The following is a 17,224-nucleotide window of genomic DNA, read 5'->3' as shown; positions in this document are numbered from 1 at the left end:
CACTGTCCTGGAACAAAACCATGCTTCATTTAGCAAACTTGGCATTTCTAAAAAAAAAAAATTCAGTCTGGTCCTATGGGAGGCTGAAATAAAGGCAGATTGAATTTAAAACCTTACAGATCAGGGTCCTATATTCTGCATACTTTTATAAACTCTGTATTTCAGTCATCCAAACTTATACGAGGCTGACTACCCCCAATACTACATTCTGGTCTCTGGAACCTACACTTGTTTCATTACTTGGAGAAGGTTATGGAAAGAGTGCCCTTTTATGTTCAAATGCAAGTGAAATTAACACTCTTGAAGCTAGGATGATGGGTCAAGCCTATAATTCCAACAACTGGGAAGTGGTACAGGGGCATCAGGAAGAGTTCAAGGTCTTCTTTGCTATGGAGTACGTTTGAGAACAGCCTGGAATGCATGAGACCCTTGTCTCAAGAAACAAACCAAAAAAAAAAAAATTAAGAAATTAGCAATATTAAGATAGGCCAAGTGTGCATACTTGTATCCCAGCATTTGGCAGACAGGCAAGAGATCACCTCAAGTTCAAGGCCAGCCTGATATATTTTCACTCTGGAAGGCTTGTTTCAGCCTCCCAGAGCTTTGGAGTGAGACCCCTCAACTCCAAAAAAGTGGACATAAGAGAATAATACACAAGGATCTAGTACACAGCACAGTGAATAATATTGTTTCTTTTTTAAAAATGTTCAAAACTTATTTTTAGAGAGTAGTATCTTAAACATGCTTACAGGATTCTACTAGATATTCAGTATTGTTACTCTTCCTTTTATGGTTAAGAGGCTGAGAGAAAAATAGACAACAAAATTGTTACACGTGACAAAGACTGCTTCACTCTTTCCCTACAAGTCAAGGTCAGGAAAATGCAGCAGTTCAGTGTGAAGGGAGAACAAGGAGGAAATGGAAGGTTCTGCAAAGCCCACGCATGCCTTTCAGCACCAGTTTTACTTCTGACCCAGGGATGGCGCTGCTCTACAGGACTGACATGAACTGCTATGCAAATGACTACATGTTTTCCATGAGCTCACAAGTCAAAGATGGATTTCCCATCCAGTGGCCAGAGGCAATGGGATCATTCTGTGGATGGCAGGCTACACACAGAAGCTTGTTCTTAGCTCTCTTCTCTGTTGCAGTAATGTAAAATTTGATTTTTTTTTCAGATTAAAAAAAAAAGTAAAAAATGCCCAGCAGGGGTGGCACAGAGCCTTTAATCCCAGCAGAGCCAGGGTGATCTATGTGAGTTCCAAGTCCAGCCTGATCTACTGAGTGAAAGCCAGAATAACCAGAGATACACAGAGAAATCCTGTCTCAAAAAAGTAAGCAAGAACAAAAGGAAAACAGACAAGTTAGAGTTCTGTCCTGTAGACTGTACCCTGCTTCCCCACTGCAGCAGCACTTGGTGACAACACCAAGAGACTTCTTAGCCTCTGTGCCAACTGATGGCTCTGGTAGTTCACCATCACTAGCTTAAACGTGCCTGCTTCTCCCTCTCTGTGAGGGAGACAGAATCTCCAGACGGAGAACGGTAAAGGGGGCATGAACTTAAAGTGCAACAACTAGAGGGGTTTTTGCTTGTTTGTTTTTTTTAGTAAATTTTTATGTTATGTGTATGTATATGTACTTGAATGTATGTCAGTACACCATGCGAATGCAGGAGCCTGTGGAGGTCAGAAGAGGCATCGGATCCCATGTAACTCAACTTTCTGACAGTTTTGACCTGTCATGGGAGTGGTAGAATGCTGAATCCTCCACAAAAGCATCAAGTGCTCTTAACCACTGAGTCGTCTCTCCAGGCAGTTCAATAAAAGTCATTGCCAAAGTGCCATTGAGAGAGTCCCACAACTTAGTTGTGTTATCTAAGGAAAGAGAAGACAGTCACAAATAATTGTTAGGGTTGAGGATGAGTCCAGTCCCCAGATTTCTTGCCCACCCAGTATGTGTACACACTCTGCCCTGCTATCAATTTAAAAAGTCTCCCCAGACAGAGAAAACAAAACAGTCTTGGGACCCATAGAAAACACAGATCTCTGCTTCCATTTTTTCTTTGAAAAATTTGTAGCACCCCTCCAAACACACACAAATTATCACCAGTACAATGATGGGTATGTTAAGGAAATCATTCCCTGATATACATAAAATCATTATGCTGTATATCTTGTATAGACAATTTCTATTTGTTAATATAACTCAGTAAAACAAAAATGCATTTTTAAATGAAGAAAATAGTTGGAACAGTGATGCATGCCTATAATTTACTCAGGAAACTGAGGCAGGAAGTTTACAAGGTCAAGGATAGAATACAGTGAGATCTTAGGTCAAGCAGACAATAATGAGGAACAAGAGACTTGAAGGTGCTAGTCTTCAGAAATGGAGTCCTGCAGACACAAGCCAAGGAAGGAATGCTGGCAGTCACCAGCAACTGAAGAGGCAAAGAATGTACACTTGCCTAGGGCCACTGGAGGGAGCAAAGTCCTACCAACATTGACTTTGGATTTCAGGCCTCTGGTAAGAGAATGAACTCTTGTCTTAAGTTACCAAACTGTGTGTTAATTTTTACAGCAGCCACAGAAAAACTCATGAAGGAATTTAAACCTGATATTTTTTTAAAACAAATTAACTTTTCTCTGTATCAAATTAGGAAGAAAGTGCTTAATGTTAGGGAAGCTGGTAAGAATTAAGTTTGGGGAGTGCGTGTATGTGTGTGTGAATGCAGTATAATTTAGTGTGTGCTTACCATGAATAAGGCTCTGGGTTTGATCCACATCACAAAAATGCATATAGACATGCATATAGATGTACAGAAAACAAGTAAATTTCAGTACTTAAAAAGAACTGATCCAGCTAGGGTGGTGGCATTCGCACACCTTTATTCTAGCACAGGCAGAGACAGGCAAATCTCTTTGAGTTCAAGGCCAGCCTAATCTACATAGTGAGTTCCAGGACAGCCATGGGTACATAAAGAACACTGTCTTAGAAAACAAATAAACAAAACCCCACAAAAACAAAAAGGGGAAGTAGAAAAAGACAAGATCTCTTGATTAAATTGGGAGCATGGGGACCTTAAGAGAGGGTTGAAGGGGAGGGGATAGGCAGGGATGGGAGCAGAGAAAAATGTAGAGCTCAATAAAAATCAATAAAAAATATATGTTAAGGGGCTGGAGAGATGGCTCAACGGTTAAGAGCACTGCCTGCTCTTCCAAAGGTCCTGAGTTCAATTCCCAGCAACCACATGGTGGCTCACAACCATCTGTAATGAGATCTGGTGCCCTCTTCTGGCCTGCAGACATACACACAGACAGAATATTGTATACTAAATAAATAAATATTTAAAAATATATATATATGTTAAAAAACTTTTTAAAAAAATTAAGACAGAGGCAGGAAGATCTCTGTGAATCTGAGACCTGCCTGATCTACATATGGAGTTCCAAGACAGTCAGAACTAAAGAGGCCCTGTCTCAAAAAATAAAAATGAATCAGTCAGTTATCAGGAAAATTGGGGTACATAGATTCTCTGCATTTCATATTGGTTCAATAAACACTTTAAAGGAATGTAGACTTTGTGGTGCACCAATACATCCTGCCACTATGATGAGCAAGCAAGGGAAGCTGAGCAGTCCATATGCTGTGGAGAGAGGCAGAAGTGGAGACTGCAGCTCAGTGAGGAATAGGCTGATACAAGTGGCCTCTGCTGCAGGCCATATCTGGGTCCGTGTCTAGGTCCTCCACGGTTCTGTGGCAGCCAGGGTCTGTGTTGATGTTCTTGGTCCATATTACCACCAAAAGTCATGCAGAAGCCTATGGTCTGTGCTGTCACCTGAAGCCATGTTGATGTTCAAGGGCCTTTCTGTGTCCTTACTGATTCTCAACACGGCCACAGCAGGAAAAGTGGTCCCACCCCTCTCCAGCTACCACACAGTGGTGCCCACAGTGGCATGGGCCAGGGAGAGCTGGCCCCGATGGCATGGACTTTGGAGAACTGACCCTGGTGGATTGGGTTTGGGAGAAGCGGCCAAACCATAACCACAAGGATCTCTATGACTGGGGCAACAGCAGGATGGCTGAGAGCAGTGTCAGTGAGGGTCCAGTATTGATGGCATAGCAGAAGCTACCTGAACCAGACCAAGAACTCATTGCAATGAACATTTGCAAGCAAAGCTGTTTGTGTAAAACAATATACTACATGACACACTGCAGCTCCTAATGCCACTAGACAAACAAATACGTGATGGAGACATGGGAAAGGAGGAGGAGTAAAGTGGTACACACACGGCGGAACTGGAGACAAGTGAGATGCTTCTTTTTTCAATTTCAATTTTAATTTTTTTATCTCCTTTTGTAGGGTTACAAGGGTAGAGGGCAGATATGGAAGGACTGGGAAATGAGTGGGATAAGGGTACATGATGTGAAATTCCCAAAGAATCAATAAAAAAACATTGTTTAAAAAAAAAACAAAAACAAATCTTGTGGTAGTGGTGGTGCATATCTTTAATCCCAGCATTCCAGAGGCTGAGACCCGTAGATCTCTTTGAGTTCAAGGCTAGCCTGGTCTACAGAGTAAATTTCAGGACAGCCAAGGCTACACAGCTATACATACATACACACACACACACACACACACACACCTATCTTGAAAAATAAAAAAGAAAAAGGAAGGAAGGAAGGAAGGAAAGAAGGAAGGAAGGAAGGAAGGAAGGAAGGAAGGAAGGAAGGAAGGAAGGAAGGAAGGAAGAAGTTGAGTATGGTGGCACATGCCTTTGGAGGCAGAGGCAGGTGGATCTCGGTGAGTTCGTGGCCAGCCTGATCTACACAGTGAGTTCCAGGACAGCCAGAGCTGTTATACAAAGAAACCCTGTCTTGAAAAAAACAAAACAAAATAAAAATTATTCATTTCTATAGGATCAGAGAAACTTTACCAACGTTACAAAGTGATTCTTTACTACTTATTCTAGACTTTTTAGTCACACTAGAGACAGGACCCAGAACCTCACCATGCTCAGCAAACATCCATACTGTACCTATCAATTTGTTTACTTGCTACTATCAAAATGCAAGACACCACACAGATGTGCTACCAGTCTCAGAGACGTAGAAACACTATAATCTGATGTGCTTAAACTCATCCTAACTTACCCTCCATTCAGCAGGTGGCTTAAGAAAACATACATTTAACCACATCCCTTCCTTATCTGTAAAGTCCAACTGACACCTTACCAAACAGAGGCTACAGTGCTCCCCATAACCTGGTCCTACCTAAATTTCCTGTCATAAACTACTACCTATCTCAAACTATTCATTCCTTTGTGTACTTTTTGAACAAATATTTGTCTTTTTAAAAAGCCTTCCTGGAAAACTTAGGAAACTTCACTAAGAGATGATAGTATCTGAGTCCTGTAAGATCTATAGACCTACAAGCAGAGAAGGGAGTGTTTCTCTCTTCCCTCTCCCTTGGTAGTCCTAGGATTCACTGCATGCTAAGCACATGCTCTACCACTGGACTATCCCCCAGTCCTCTAGCACTCTTAGCCCCTCCCCCTGCCCTCTTGTCTTACAAGAGCACTCGTGAATTTTATCCAGCACACATTATGTCAGTGACTTCTGAAACTAAAATATAATCAGTTTCTCTAGTTGTCTACCCAGAACTGTTCATCAACCACATAGATTAGAAGATACATCTCGCTGGGTGGTGGTGGTGCACGCCTTTAATCTCGGCACTTGGGAGGCAGAGGCAGGTGGATCTCTGTGAGTTCGAGGCCAGCCTGGTCTACAAAAGCTAGTTCCAGGACAGGCTCCAAAGCTACAGAGAAACCCTGTCTCGAAAAAAAAAAAAAAAACAAAATCAAAACAAAACAAAAACCACCAAAAAAAAAAAAAGATACATCTCAAATGGAAATAAAACAAAGCAGAAAGATTAAGGTAAGTGATCATGATCTCTCCTAGGTTAGGCAACATGATAGAAATTTTCTTCTCAGTGTTGTATTCCCTGACTCCCTCACCAGCAGCCCCAGTCACATTAGGCATTTGCTCAGTGTTAGATTTACAAAAGTCAAGACAAAATCCTTAGTTCTTAAATCCTCCATAAAGAATCACCTCTTTGTGAATTAAGTCTTCCTTAAGAGTTCTGGAACATTCAGGGTTCAGGATGGTGACAAGTCTTTCTACACACAGAAGACAGACAAAGGTTCTCACTTATGTTTTCTAGTACATAAACTAGTACATAGTTGTAGTTTTCTAACTACAACTTCATAAGTTCAGAGCCTTAAGCATCTATAACATGTCAGATTTTTTGCTAGTCACTACACACAGATTTGTTTATTTAAATATAATTTAATTTGAAAAGAAAGTATCATTTCTTTTTCACTTTAAGAAAGTGAGATTGAGGGGCTGGAGAGATGGCTCAGTGACTAAGAAACTGACTGCTCTTCCCTAGGACCCAAGTTCAATTCCTAATACCCACATGGCAGTTCACACTGTTAGTAACCCTAATTCCAGGGGATCCAAAGACCTCTCTTGGCCTCAGAGAGTATTGGATACAAATGGTGCACAGACATAAATGCAGGTAAAGCACTTAGGTACATGAAGTGCTAAAATACTACTACTACTGCTACTACTACTAAAAACTCCAGTTACAGGAGATCTAATGCTCTTTCCTGGCCTCTGCATGCAAGTGGTACAGACGCACATCTAGGCAAAACATCCATACATACAAAATAAAAATAGCTACTGAGCCATTTCACTGGCTCCAGAAAAAAAAAAAAATCTTATTCAACTTTTAAGAAGAAAAAAAAAACAGTAGGTATAAGGTCATATGTAAATCTTTTTCTGTGGAATGAACCTGTTTCTTAGCCTTTTATCTGACCTAAAGTTTCAATTTTAGATTAACTCTAATTAATTTCTACAGCATTGTCGAACCTAGAATACAGTCACTTATCTTCATGTTTATTCTTTTCTTTTTTTTCAGTTTGGTTTGGTTTCTTTTCATTTGAGATAGTAGCTTCTATGTGGCTGATAAACAGTTCTGGGCAAACAACTATAGAAGCTGCTTAATATTCTAGCTTCAAAAGTCAGTGCCATAAATACCATCAGCAAAACACATTTTAAAATGATGACTAAAAATATATAACAGGGCTGGAGAGATGTCCAGGTTTTAAGAGCATTGACTGCTCTTTCAGAGAACCAGGGTTCAATTCTTACCACTGGTGGTATACAACCATCAGTAACTCCAGTCCCAGAAGATCCAGAACTTTCTTCTGGCCTCTGAGGGTACTACATGCACATGGTACACATACATACATTCAAGCAAAACACATATAGAAAATAAATGTTTAAAAACACTTTTAAAAAATAAATTTTAAAATTATAATATAAACACATATATACACATACATGTATACATACATATATAAACATATATACTCTGTGTGTGTGTGTATGTGTGTGTGTGTGTAAACATAGCAGGCCTAGTTGCAAAAGTCTGTGCTCTGAATGATATACAACCCTATGCCCACCCCTGACAAATCTAAAAAAAAGAAAGAAAGAATACACACATCACTCTTTCATTATTGGAGAATTATACTCTTGCATTAATGGAGACAATTAAGTTGAATAGATTTAGAATACACTTGCTGTTTTTAGAACTAATACTAAGCAGCCAATTCACATTGATCTGAACTTTGGGGGAAAACCCAAAGTTATTTAGGAATTCACCTTTCAAAATTTTTCAAAAAAAAGAAGCTCCTACTTACTGAATCATAACATAAATCTTTTAACATAAATTATTTCCATTAATTCTCTTACCTGTCCATATTAACTCAGGATTTAAATTCTTTAAAAGGCACATGTTTAAATACATATTATATTCACTTCAAACACAAATGAAGTAGGACCTAGAGCAAATTACCTGGGCTGTGTGATCCTCAATATCCACCTATAAAATGGAACCAATAATAATTACCCTGCTTTAGAGATAATTAGGATCCAATGGAGGATTGCCACAAGTTAGAGGCTATCCTGGGATACTTATTAAGTTTCAGGCCAGCAGGAGGACTATGATGTGAACAACCCTATCTCAAACTAAACAAATAAATAAAACATAAAAACAAAAATCCTATGGTTTGGTTGTCTAAAAACATACAAGGCACTGGATAAAGTAACTTTTTAAAAAGAATGAAAAGGATCACTTTGATTTGAGTCACGCAAGGGTTTAAATTTTGAAGGGTTTTTAATGACTGCCTAAATTATTTAAAAATCTATTATGGACTAGGGGTATTTCTTAATAGGAAAGCACTTACCTAGCACGCAGTATGCCCTACATTCCATCGGCAGGACCACTAAATAAATAAATAGCCGCTGAGTATTTCCCAGTGAAGTGCCAGAGAACGGCATTAAATTTCCGGCTTTAAAAAGCGATTACAAAGAACTGAAGTTCCAGCTCAGTGATATGAATGCTTGCCCAATATTCCCACGGGGTTCACATCGCCCCGCCCTCCCCTCTCCGCCCCGCCCAACACTGGGGGGGGGGAGGACGGGACGGGACGGAGAAAAGAGGGCGTGTACGCATGCGCGTGCAATCAGGCCAGGGGTTGTAAAGCAGACAGGCTAAAAGCTGCAAGTTCCCTTTGGAAGTTATTAGAATCTGGAAGAGGCCAGAAAATAGAGGCGGACACAATAGGGGGGAAAAAATAAAGGAAAGGAAGTCAGTCAGAAATGTAAGCTAGAATTCATTTGAAAAGAAACAACTTGAGTTAGTAGCAATGGCATTAAGACCACCACGTGAGAAACACCCAAACATCACCTCCAACTACCAAACGAAGTGTCTATACAGACTCAACTCTGGTGTTTAAATGTTACATTTAATAGAATATAAGAAAGGACACGCTCCTCAAAAGAAACAAAATATAAGTGGCTTGTTACAGAAAGATCCATTACTATATGTAATAGCCCTTAATTCATTTGAACGAGCAGAAACTTTGGTTGACTTAAGTTAAAATGTTCCCTGAACTCCACCGCGTCCCACCCCCACCCTCTGATGGAAACCTTACACATACATACACACACACACACACACACACACACACGCTCTCAGACACCAATCGCCCTCGCTCGAACCTTACCACGGGCACCCTTTCCATCGCCTGAAGCCCCTGCAGCTTCTTGAGCACCGTGTCCTCGCCGGGAAGACCCATCCCTACCGCAGGCGCGGTGGGGGCTCCAGCGAAGCCCACGGGAGGACTGGCCGCCATCCTGGCCCCCTAGGCACTTGGCCCGCCAGTCTGGAGCTTGCGGGCACATCGCCTGCCACACCCCTCTCCTCAGGACCTTTTCCTCCTCCACCCAGAACGTTCCAGCACGTCCGGGCCGGAGTACAAGGCGCCCCTTCATCTGCTCCCTCTGAACGAGCGCAGCCGCTCTCGGCTGCAGTCCAGGTGGCCCGGGCACCTCAGCCGCCCCCCACGCCACCCCAGCCCGCAGCCTCCGGCCTCGGCGCCCGCCACACCCCGCCAGAGCCCTCAGCTCACCCGCCGAGCGGCTCGACCAGCTGCTCGCACTGGAGCCCCGGGCTCCGCGACACCGGGCGCCCCAGGCTGCCGAGCCCGCCGGCTCCGCCGCGCCCGCTGACCCGCAGCGCCGCCGGCTCCCGCCGTCTCTGTCGCCGCGGCCGCCTCGGTGCGGCCCAGGCGTTTCCGGGTTCCCGCGGTCCCGTCCGCCAAAGGCTCCGGCTTCCGCCTCGGCCCCGGCAAACGCCGTTCCCGGCTCGGCTCGGGCGGCCCCAGCTTCGCGCTTTGCTGGCCGTGTCCCTGAGGGGACCACACCGGGACAGCCCCGTTACAGTCTCACGGTCGCGGGACCGTGATAGGAAGGGTGACCCTGTCGACAGTCCGCCTGCAGAAAGTGGCAGGATGACCCGTAATTTAAGCAAGGGCAAAGTCCTTTGGGCCAAAGAACCCTGATAGAGAACCGGGAGGCGGATCTTGGCTCCTGAAAATGACCACCAGTGAGTTGAAAACAAGATTATCCCTGGTGCAGGTTACCAACCTTAGTCTAGGAACCTGCTTGTTTGGTTGGAAATGACCCCTGTCCCATCTCGGACAGCCCTGGAGAGTCTCAGGAATCCAAAATGGGCTTAGTGTCACTAAATAGGACAAAGGTGCAGACAGAGAGAGACCACCTTATAGGAGAGCCTTTTACTTATTCCTGTCTGCAAGGATCTCAAACACACTACTTTTTAAAACCTTCTAATACATTTCGAAAGTCTTCCAACCACTGTAGCCTCTGCTGGCGGTGGGCAGGTTGAAATGTAATATTCTGGGTCCGGTTTGATCATCGGATATGGCAGATTTATCCCTTTCCTGTGAATACAATGCTCCTAGAATTAAGCTTATGCTTCTTCATATTGCAAATGATTAAAACCATGACTTTGGGGAGAACAGTTATGAAACAACTAAGAGAAAAATAAAATTAGATGACTTAGCATAGAATACCTCCCTTTAAATCTTCGTGTCATCCGGTCTTCAGAAAACTTCCGGATGATGGAATGCAAACTAGACTTTGGTCTTTACTAGATCTGAATCTAAATGGCCCATCACCTGGTAAAGGCTGGTTGCCAACGAATGGGCTTCGGGCTGGGAGAAGGGAGTGGATAGCAAAGGTTCTGGCCAGAGCCACTGATGTATTAAATTTTTGAAGGTATTATTAGGAAATAGAGTAAATTGTGGAACAGGCCTGTTTGGAAGTGGGTCACTGACTTTTGAGGGTGTATCTTACCCAGGCCTCTCCTCAGGGGCTCTCATGGTAGCCAGTTTGTGTTTTGGTAAATAGCTGCCACACTGCATACACCCCAGCCAGAGACCCAGAAGCAACAGAACCAAGTGATCCTGAACCAAAAACTCTGCAATCATGAACCCGAATAAGGCCTCCTTCCCAAGCTGTTTACTCAGGCATTTTGTCACAGCAGCAAAAAGAAAATAACTAATACAATACTTACCTTTACTTTTTTTTTTTTTTAAAAAAAAGACAGGATCTCACATTATAGCTCAGGCTGGCCCCAGGCTGGCCTTGGAGGCCTTGATCTTCTGGTAAGACCTGCCTCAGCCTTTCTGTGCTGGAACCACAAACTTGAGCTATCACATCTACTTTCCTTCCTTACCCCTTTCTCCTCCCCAACTCCCAAAACTATTGGAAATTGAGCCCAGGCTTTTGTACCTTATGTACTTTCCCATCGAACCTTTTCTCCCTTCTTTAAAAAATAAACTTTATGTGTCTAGAACATGATAATGATAATTACAACTTGGCACTATTCTGAGCAGTATATTATATAGTATGTAAACAAATCCCCAGAAAATAGTTGGTACTCCATAAATGTGTGATTATAAAGAAAAAGGAGGATTTAAAATATATTAGCAAGAAAAATACACCTTACAACATAAATTCTTTTCTGTTGTTATTTTATTTTGGTTTTGAAGAGAGGATCTTCTTTTGTAGCCAAGGCTGCGCTGAAACTTGCTATATAGCCCAGGTTGGCTACAAACATGTAATTCATTTTGACCTTGGCCTCTTGAGTGCTGGAGTCATGGGCAGATACCACCATGTTCAGTGTCATAGATACACTGGTCAGAAAAAAAAAAGATTTTTCCATTTTTTTCCCAGGAAACTTTAAAGTGATTAAAAAAAATAAAAGCTAGAAGAACTTATAATGATGAGGCAGTGACATGTGCTTGGCTGCCTTGGAGGGTGTGGAACCAAAAACTGACCTAAAGCAGTGCAGTCAAGTCTACACCATTAATGCAAGGCATGAAGTAAAGTTAGGAGCCTGGTGTGGTACAAAAATGCAACTGTAGTCCTATCTGCTTTGAGAATCTGAAATAAGAGGATAACTTGAGCCTTGAGTTCAAGGCTAACCTGGACAACTTTGCTTTAAAGATGTGAGAGAAGCCAGGTTAGCTCAAAGAATGCTTGCTTAGCATGTATGAGGCCCTAGGATCAATCCTCAGGACTGCAAAAAAGAAAAAAAAATGACAATAGAAGGCCAGAGGTCTGCTTAGTTGTTCCTCTCTTCTTACTTTAACTTTGATGGTGTGGATGAACCCAGACACTCATCCATTTCACTTAGCTTTTCCGACTTAATGCAGCACAGGTTTTCAAAGTATTTCCTTATAACATTATGAATTTCTTTGGTGTCTGTTGTGATGTTTCGTGTTTCCGTGTTCATTCCTGATTCTGTTAATTTGGGGGCATGTCTTGCTTTCTAATTAAAAGAAAAGTAACACTTTCACTGGCCTTTTCTGGCTCCACAGTTTACAGTCCAGTACATAACCTGATTCCCTGTGTATAGAATGCATTTGACCAATCCCATCCCTCTCTTTGGGTCTTCACTAACTTAAAAATGTTTTTCCAGTCAGTCATTGTTTTTATAGTTGGCCCACCCACTCAACTTAGACACCACCATCTTCAAACGTAAAGCACTTCTTGCTCCCTTTCTCCACAGGGCCTAAATCCCTTCTCATTGGCTGCGATCACATCTCAAATAATGCTGGTATATCTGCATAGTTTCTTCCTTTCTTGTATTGTGATTTGGCTTTATATGGTTCAACACTTTCCTTGAGGTCAGTGCTATCCTAATGATTTGGATTTCTGGCATCTTAAAGAGCCTCGCCCACAAGAATGGATGCCAGGCACAAGGGTGCACACATGTAACACTGTAGCAACCATCCTGGCAGCAACAAAGTTGTTCTAAGGAGGCACTTGTGCCCCTCCCTTTAGTTATTAGACTCCTTAAAAAATGGTTCCCAAGATATTGCAGTTTCCACAAGAGTCTCAGACTGGAAGAAAGAAAATAATGAAGGCTGGGATTAGCCAGAGGAAGAACTTCTCTCCAGAAAAGAGATTTCACCCAGTTCAAACAATTTGTCAAAACACCTTGCAGGAGACACTTGAGCCAGGGTAACAATTAGTCAATGATGGGCATGACCACACTTTGACCAGAACTATATAGTTATATACATTTCTTCCCTTCTATTTAAACTTAAACTTCAGGGCTGAAGAGACGGCTCAGCAGTTAAGAGCACTGGCCGCTCTTCCAGAGGACCCGGTTTCAGTTACCTACCACCCACATGGCAGCTCACAACTGTCTGCAACTCCAACAACCCTCATGCAGACAAAACACCAAAGTACATAAAAATAAATAAATCATTTTGAACTTAAACTTCATGTTAGACCCCAAAGATGGGCTTTGGGGTGTTCAATGCATCTCTTTACTTGTTGTTCTTCATAATGTGGTCATAGCCGGGTGTGGGGCACATGTCTTTAGTTTCAGCACTGGGGAGGCAGAGGTAGGAAGAGTTCTGTGAGTTCAAGGTCAGCCTGGTCTGCTTAGTAACTTCCAGGAGAGCCAGGAGTAGAGAGACCCTGTCTCAGTAAATGAATAAACAAACAAATAAATAGTAAATAAATTGAACATACCTAATGTGGTTAGGTTACATTGAACCTCACTAGGTATGTTCTATCTCTACTACCTTTTACTGCTTCTTGTCCATTTAATTGACCTACCACGGACAAGTGGTCTAGCCTAGCCTGTTAGAGGCTCTAGGGCCTGGGCTCTGAACAATGTCAATAATGATTCTGATACTTATGGCGCTAAAGCAGGAAAACTCTTGTGAACTGAAGGCCAGCCTGGGTTATATAGAGAGTTGCAAAGGGACAGACCCTGTCTGAAACAACAACAACCAGAAATGTATTTCCTGAACTGAGCAGAGCTGAGCAGAAATAGTTAATGATGACATCAGAGATAAAGTAAGGATGCTTCAAAAGTTCACCAGAGCAAGTGTTAGCAGACCATGAGCTGCGAGTCTGGACACGGAGTTCGAGCACATAGTCAATCTGAAGCTCTTCTGGCAATAAGAATCCACTCACTCTTAATTGGTTTGCCCATTATCTCCATTAACTTTCACAGCAGCCTGATAAAGTAAGCATTAGGACTTGGCACCCCACAGAAAGCAAACCCGAAGCTCACAGACATGAAATAACTTTACACTTCCATGTATACTGAAGGGACAGGCTGAAACTCAAATCCTCATTTGTCCCAGAAAGCCCATACATTTTTTTTTAATGCTAGGGACTAAACCTAGGCCTTCTGCATTTGTCAAGCAAGAGTTTTATCATTGAGCTACACCATGAACGCCTAAAGAAGAAAGAAACTTAAAAAAAAAAAACTTCTTAAAAATTACATTTGCCAGGCAGTGATGGCACACGTCTTAAATTCCAAACTTGGGAGGCAGAGGCAGGCGGATCTCTGTGAGTTCAAGACCAGCAACGTCTACAAGAGCTAGGTCCTGGACAGGCTTCAAAACTACAGAGAAACCCTGTCTCAAAAAGAAAGAAAGAAAGAAAGAAGGAAGGAAGGAAGGAAGGAAGGAAAGAAAGAAAGAAAGAAAGAAAGAAAGAAAGAAAGAAAGAAAATACATTTAACTATAGGAATTTCAAAATGGGATGGAAGAAAAACGAGCACAGAATAAAGAAGAGACGGCAGAAGCAAAAGTAGGGACAGAGGTGAGAAGTGTTAGTGAATAATCAGAAGACCAATAACCAAGAAAGAAAAACAGCAGTTTGGTACACTGGGCCAGGAGACTAGCTTTGGTTTCTCTATTATCTGATCTCTCTGTGTGTGCGCCGGTATGCGTGCATATGTATTTGGCCTACATGCATGTCTGTGCTCCACATGCATGCTGTGCATAAAACAGGTCAGAAAGCGGTGTCAGATCCCCGGACAGGGCAGTTGTGCTGAGAACTGGAGCTGGGAACACTGAAAGAGCAGCCAGTGTTCTTAGCCGCTGAGCCATTTCTACAGTGCCCTTCATCAGACCTGAAAAGCAAATCTTTACAACACCGAAGATACAAACGATAGCAAGAAAATGCCAGAAAAGAATATAGATGATCTAGTTATATTTAATTTCCACATAAACAACAATTGTTTGGTTATATGGTATTTGGCCTATACTTAGACTGAAAAATTCATTATCAGAAATTCTAATTTGAGTTAGGCACAAGGCATATACCTAAAGATTAGACATGCACCTTACGATCACCCTTGACTACATACTGAGTCTGAGGCTAGCCTGAGCTACACAAGAACATGTGTCCAAAAAGAAAAAAAAAGGGTTGGACACAATGACATACACCTTTAATCCCAGCACCCACTCAGGAGAAAGAAACATGTGAATCTCTGTGAGTTCCAAACCAGCCTGGTGTGGATAGAGTTTTATATCAAGGACTAGTCAGTGAGATACTGTCTCAAAACAAAAATAAATTCACTACTCGTATATGAAAATACCGTAAAGAAACTCACTTTAAACTAATTTTTAAATTGTAAACTAGTTTTTTAGAAAGTAATATTCTAATTTCAGTGCCCTACACATCCAAGTACAACCATGGATGCATTACATACCATGGAACTAAGACCAGATCAAACAGTAGTTAGTATAGTTGACACTGCAAGCCTATGTACACAAATAATACAGTGTTTTTACAGAGAGCCACTGCTGGTGGCTTCTAGATTTCAATGACTTATGTTATAATGTTATTATGTCAGAAGTTAGAAAACCTACTGGAAGAAAAAGAAAAGACAGAACTATGACAGAGTCTTAGTGAAAAGACACTATGACCACAACGACTCTTATGAAGGAAAACATTTTTTTTAAAGATTTATTTAGTCATTATGCATACAGTATTCTCAGTGCTCTGCCTGCATGTCTGTCTGCAGGCTAGAAGAGGGCACCAGATCTCATTACAGATGGCTGTGAGCCACCATGTGGTTGCTGGGAATTGAACTCAGGACCTCTGGAAGAGCAGGCAGTGCTCTTAACCTCCAAGCCATCTCTCCAGCCCTAAAGGAAAACATTTAATCAAGGTGATGGCTTACAATTTCAGAGCTTTAGTTCATTGTCATCATGGCAGGGAGCATGGTGGCATGCAGGCAGACATGGTGCTGGAGAAGGAGATAAGAATTCTACATCCTGATCCAAAGACAACAGGGAGTAGTCTGCCTCACTGGGCGGTATTTTGAGCATATTTGAGACCTCAAAGCTCACCTCCACAGTGATACACTTCCTTCAACAAGACCATACCTTCTTCAGCAAGGCCACACATCCTAAAAGTGCCACTCCCTTTAGGGGACACTTTTTTTCAAACCACCAAAAATAGTTATCTATTCTATAAAGACTTTTATTCAAAATAAATTATAGGAAGAGGGAAGAGAGAACATAGTTCAGTGCTTAGAGAATCAGGTGGCTAGCCATCCCTTTAACACTTATTTTGTCCTATAGTATTATAGCTCCTTAAGCTATTGAATAGGAAATTACAGGTCAACGGCAAGAAAAACCAGTTTTGTCTTGTTTATTCCTTCAAGGTGTCAAGTGAACTGAATCTGGCTTGTTCTGGGTAGTTCTTCACCCATTAGTAAACAAGGCTTCAAAGACCTGCACTATTGTCTACTGCTCCATCAGTTTTCTTTAAAAGAATTTTAATTAGGCTGCTTTCATATCAGTGCACAGCATGTGGTCAGGTGAGCCTTTGACGCTTGAGTTGGCTCTGCCAGCATTTTGAAATGAATTTGATTTTTATTTCTTCCTCTGCCCAGAAAGGCTGTTCCAGAAAACCAGCTTCTGCTTGTTTGGGTTCCGCTGGTGTTGGCGCTGTTCTTTCAGCTTAGAGTACCAGGGGACCCTCTCCTGGGAGGAGGTCGCTCCCTGCCCTTGCAGATTCAGGTCCGGAAGAAATTCTCTTGCATTTCTGGTGATCAACCATGGGGACTGTTGACTTTGATCAAAATTTCCTTATCACCTGATACATACTCTAAAGTCCTTTGAGAGTCAAGAAATTGCTTTTTATCTCAAAGTCAAAGTTAAATATAAATCAAAACACTAGGAAAAAAAATATGTGAGTTACCCGAACAGAGTGTCCAGCAATTCCTTCCTTTATGTAACAGTTACCAGAACAGAGTGACCCCAGTTCCTTTGGAGACTCTGAGAGACAGGTGTAATATACTCATTCACTGAAGCTTGCAGGCGGCTTCTTAAGCCTCTGATTGGGTTGGGAGCTGTGACTCAGGGTGCCCTTCTATTCAGCTAATCCTAAAATACACTTGCAGATGAAGTTCATTTGTGCAAGGGATTATGCTATTCACCAAATATCCCCACAGTTCTGTGGCTGTCCT

The 17,224-nt window shown here is 42.1% G+C and overlaps 1 protein-coding gene across 3 annotated transcripts in view; it reads right to left on the bottom strand.

Moving 5' to 3' along the window:
* Nucleotides 1-9,812, bottom strand: part of Slc35a3 (solute carrier family 35 member A3) — a 50,724-nt gene extending 40,912 nt beyond the window's left edge. The window contains exon 1 of one of the 3 annotated variants that reach the window (XM_085677783.2): nt 9,537-9,812. Coding sequence is in view for 1 of the 3 variants with exons in the window: in XM_085677782.2 (XP_085533908.1) it covers nt 9,132-9,260 (129 nt within the window). In the remaining 2 variants the exon portion in view is untranslated. Of the gene's footprint in view, nt 1-8,309; nt 8,464-9,131; nt 9,292-9,536 lie in introns of those variants that run through there. The other 2 variants (XM_085677782.2, XM_048456666.3) reach the window with 2 other exon arrangements.
* Nucleotides 9,813-17,224: the final 7,412 nt, after the last annotated feature.

The sequence above is a fragment of the Myodes glareolus genome, chromosome 17 (assembly GCF_982192425.1).
Source record: "Myodes glareolus chromosome 17, mMyoGla1.1, whole genome shotgun sequence".
In the NCBI taxonomy this organism is placed as follows: Eukaryota; Metazoa; Chordata; class Mammalia; order Rodentia; family Cricetidae; genus Myodes; species Myodes glareolus.
This window is presented reverse-complemented; position numbering and strand designations above follow the sequence as displayed.